General features: G+C 50.8%; 1 protein-coding gene across 5 annotated transcripts; it reads left to right on the forward strand.

The window, feature by feature from the left end:
• Positions 1–863: 863 nt before the first annotated feature.
• LOC131588129 (uncharacterized) lies at positions 864–4,287 on the forward strand. Of its 5 annotated transcripts, XM_058856720.1 has the most exons (6): positions 887–1,729; positions 1,760–1,804; positions 1,973–2,032; positions 2,079–2,359; positions 2,810–2,868; positions 4,108–4,287. In XM_058856720.1, exons 1-6 carry the CDS (start codon positions 1,132–1,134, stop codon positions 4,154–4,156), a joined length of 1,092 nt encoding a protein of 363 aa, XP_058712703.1. In that variant the 5' UTR covers positions 887–1,131; the 3' UTR covers positions 4,157–4,287. The 5 variants fall into 5 exon arrangements, 2 of the variants coding, with proteins under 2 accessions (XP_058712703.1, XP_058712702.1); XR_009279519.1 differs by having other exon boundaries at positions 888–1,729; positions 2,079–2,868; XR_009279520.1 differs by having other exon boundaries at positions 888–1,729; positions 2,079–2,868; positions 4,111–4,287.
• The last annotated feature ends 221 nt before the right edge of the window (positions 4,288–4,508 follow it).

Genomic DNA, 4,508 nt, shown 5'->3' on the forward strand with positions numbered 1-4,508 from the left:
ATTCCCTTCTCCTGGGGTCCTCCTGAGCATCCCAAAGATCCTGGAGGAGGGAAACACCGCAGGTTTAATCCAGTGGGAGGAATTCCAGCAGGGATTTCAGCTCTTCCTGGGTTCCCCTGAGCCAGGCAGGGCCACCTTGCTCTGCCCCAAAAGCCTCGGGGGTTTGGGAGGGCTCAGGAGTGAGAACATTCCAGAAGGGCAAAGGGAACAGGGGCTGCTGCTGCTCTCTGCCCACAGCCTGTGCTGAAATGGTGGGAGGAATCCTCACGATTTCTGGGCTGTAAATCTCTGTTTGAGCTGGGGGTGCCACCCCAAAACCCTCCCTGGGCTGGGGTGCCACCCCAAATCTCTGCCTGGGCTGGGGGTGCCACCCCAAATCTCTGTCTGATCTGGGGGTGCCACCCCAAAATCTCTGTGTGAGCTGGGGGTGCCACCCCAAATCTCTGTCTGAGCTGGGGGTGCCACCCCAAAATCTGTCTGAGCTGGGGGTGCCACCCCAAATCTCTGTCTGAGCTGGGGGTGCCACCCCAAATCTCTGTCTGAGCTGGGGGTGCCACCCCAAATCTCTGTGTGAGCTGGGGGTGCCACCCCAAATCTCTGTCTGAGCTGGGGGTGCCACCCCAAATCTCTGTGTGAGCTGGGGGTGCCACCCCAAATCTCTGCCTGGGCTGGGGGTGCCACCCCAAATCTCTGTCTGAGCTGGGGGTGCCACCCCAAATCTCTGTGTGATCTGGGGGTGCCACCCCAAATCTCTGTGTGAGCTGGGGGTGCCACCCCAAAACCCTCCCTGGGCTGGGGGTGCCACCCCAAAACTGTCTGATCAGGGGGTGCCATCCCAAAACTCTGAGCTGGGGGTGCCACCCCAAATCTGTGTCTGTGCCTGCCCAGGGCCCGTCCCCGGGTGAGTGGCCCCGGCAGGGACTGGGATCTTCCCGGGCCATCCCAGCAGGATTTTCCCTCCCCATCCCGGCTCCAAGCGATGCTGCTGAGCCTTCCTGCTCCAGCCGGGCAGGGAGCAGCTCTGGGAGGGCGTTTTCCCTTCCCAATCCCGCATTTCCTCATCCTCTGTGCTGCGAGGAGCCCGGGAATGGCAGCAGGAGCCGGGATCCAGTTTGGGATCCTCCTGGAGCGATGATTGCTGGAATCCAGGGTGGGAACAAACCTCGGGCTCCCTCTCCCTGCGCTCTCCCAGCTTTACCCTCTCTGCGCTTGGAAGTTTTCTGTTCTTTTCCCTCCAAAAGGAGGCACAACCTTGAGGAAAAGGCTCGGGAAAAGCTCGGGAAGGAAGGGCGTTGTCGCAGGCGTTGTTGGAGGAGCGGATGTTTAACTCCAGGAATGAAAACAAAACCCCTTGGAGGCGATCCCGGGGCCTCGAGGGTCCGGAATCATCAGGAATTGGGGCTGGGAAAACGGGAATGGCAAGAGGGAGAACGCCAGGAGGGAGAAGGAGCCAAAAGCAGAGCTCGGGGCACGGTGGAAGGGTCCTGGCAGGGAAATAAAAGGCGCAGCTTTATCCCTCCGAGCTGCCAGAGGCTTGGGAAGCGGCGGCTGGGAAAGGAGCAGGGTGGGAGACAGCAGAGCCCGGCCGGGGATCGGGAGGGATCGGAGGAACGGGACAATCCCGAGCCTTTGGCACAGGGAAATCACTGCAGGATCCCCTCGGTTCCCGCTGATGCTCCCAGGCCGGGCCCGGGCAGCAGCTCCGGCTCCTGGGATTTTGACTCCGGAGGTTTTGGCTCCCAGGGTTTTGATTCCGGAGGTTTTGACTCCCGGGGCTTTGATTCTGGAGGTTTTGGCCCCCGGGGTTTTGACTCCGGAGGTTTTGACTCCAGGGATTTTGGCTCCCGGGGATTTTGGCTCCCGGGATTTTAATTCCCGAAGTTTTGGCTCCCGGGGATTTTGACTCCAGGGATTTTGGCCCCCGAGGTTTTGACTCCGGAGGTTTTGGCTCCCGGGGATTTTGGCTCCGGAGGTTTTGATTCCCGAAGTTTTGGCTCCAGGGATTTTGGCTCCCGAGGTTTTGACTCCGGAGGTTTTGACTCCAGGGATTTTGATTCCCGGGGATTTTGAGGATTGAGCGCTCCTCACCCCACAAACCCTCCCTGCCCGCTGTACCCGGCCCTCTCCAGCTCCTTTCCAGGGAATTCCCAGGGATGTTCCCGGGATTGTTCCTGCTGGTGGCTCTGGCTCTGCTCAGCCCGAACCCCCCTGGGTGCCAGCAGGGCTCAGCTCCATCCTCATCCTCATCCTCCTGCATCTCTCGTTATTCCCACTCTGGCAGCAGGGACGGGAGCTCTGGAAGAAACTGGGAATTTCATTTATTTCAGGGTTTTTTTGTTTGTTTTTCTGGGGGGGAGAGGTTGGTGTTTGTTTTTTGTTTTTGTTGTTGGTTTTTTTTAGATTGTGGGTTTTTGTTTTATTTGGGTTTTTTGTTATTTTTTTTGTTTGGTTTTCTTGTTGTTTGGGGTATTTTTTTTAATTTGAAAAGTCCACTCGGCAGGAAAAAGGGCCAGAAATGCATCTCAGAGGAAAAAAAACCCCAAATTCATGTCCAGCTGGAGCTGGAGGGAGAACAGAGCTTGGCAGGACAGAATTCTCTGGAATTCCAGAGCCTCCTCCTCCTCTGGAAGTGGCTCGGGATGTTCTCTGGCTCTCATGGATTCAGCCACTCGCTTTTATGGATTCCCTGAAAAGCTGGAGCAGCAAAACCCCCCTGGCTTCTGCCTGGAGCTGAAACTGTGGAGCAACACCTGGAAATTCCCAAACCGTGGCTTGCAACACCTGAATTTTCCTTTCTCACCCCATCCAGGTGCTGAGAGCTGCTCTTCTTCCCACGTGGAATAATCTGGGAGCCCCCAAATCTGCAGGGTGAGCCCATTCCTGATCCCTTTATTAAATTATTCCTGGAGCATCAGCAGGTGCTCCCAGGCACCAGAACAGGCCAGAAAAGTTCTTTTTTTTCTGTTTTTTTGGTTTTTCCACGTGTCCTGGGGAAGCTCAGAGCAGGGCCCACGTGCAGGGGAGGTTTTTATTAATTATGGTGGAACAGCTCCGAGAAACAACCGCGGTTTCCATGGAAGCAGCGGTGACAATGTCACCCCGCTCTCGAGATGCTCTGGGTGCTCCCAACAATTCCCTTCCTTTTTTGAGGCAGATGATGGGAAAACATTCCCAAGGGATAAACTCGGTGTCCTCTCATCCCAATTTTGTGCCCAGAGGGGGCTGTGGGTGAAGCTGATCCAGGATGGGATTTGGGAATGTTGGATTTTGGGAATTCTGGTGAGCCTGGAGGTGCTGGAGGAGGGGTAAAGCTCAGGAAGCTGCCCTGGAATAAATTGGGATCCTGTCCAGGAGGGGGAATGGGAGAGCAGGAGAATTGCTAATGCTGCTTTAATGAATGAAAAAATTTAAATTAAAAAAATTAAATTATTAAAAAAAATTATTATCATTAGTATTATTATTAATAATAATTAAATTATTATTTAAATTATTGAAGAGCAGCAATAGATAATAAAACTCTGGGAGCTGAGTTCTCCCTGCTCCTTCCAGCCCTCTGTGCCAGGCAAAGGTGACCTTTTAACCTTATTATTATTATTATTATTATTATTATTATTATTATTATTACTATTATTATTAGTATCATCATTATAATTATTACTATTATTATATATTAATTTTAAAATTTAAAATATTAAATTTAAAAAATAAAATTCCTATCTTTTTTATTTTAAATATTATTTTTTAAAAAATTAAATAATAAATATTTTATTAAAGATTTAATCTTTTTAACTATTGAAATATTTTTAAATTTAGTTGGAATATTTCCCTGTCTGCTGCTGCTGCTCCTCCCCAGGTTCACGCCCTGCCCCAGGATTGCTCTGGCTGTGAGCAGCATGTGACAAGGTTTAAATAAATCCTGATTTATGCTTTGATACCCTGTGATAGAGGATGCCCTGAGCATTCCAGCACTGAGATTTCTCCCCTTTTTTCAGGACTTAAATGTGTTATTTCAGTGTAATAATTCAGTATATTATTAGTTATTCAGTGAAATAATTCAGAAATAATTCAGTATAATAGTTCAGAAATAACTCCAGTTATTTCCTCCAGCAGCTGCAATTTCACCCCGCTGCATTTTCATCTTTGCTGCATTACATAACGAGACATCAATAAAACAAATCCAGTTTAACACTGGGCTGAGGCCTGAATTCCACGTGAGAAAAATCAGAATTAACCCAAATAAATGAGTGAACTCCTGTTCCCTCTGCTCAGGATTAACCCCAGCCAGCATCTCCCTCACCTGGAGAGTGCAAAAAACCTGGAGGGTTTGTGTCCATCCCTGGAGGGTTTGTGTCCATCCCTGGAGGGTTTGTGTCCATCCTTGGGGGGTTTGTGTCCATCCCTGGAGGGTTTGTGTCCGTCCTGGAGGGTTTGTGTCCCATCCTGGAGGGTTTGTGTCCCATCCTGGGAGGGTTTGTGTCCCATCCATCCTGGAGGGTTTGTGTCCATCC

The sequence above is a fragment of the Poecile atricapillus genome, chromosome 24, assembly GCF_030490865.1.
Source record: "Poecile atricapillus isolate bPoeAtr1 chromosome 24, bPoeAtr1.hap1, whole genome shotgun sequence".
Taxonomy (NCBI): Eukaryota; Metazoa; Chordata; class Aves; order Passeriformes; family Paridae; genus Poecile; species Poecile atricapillus.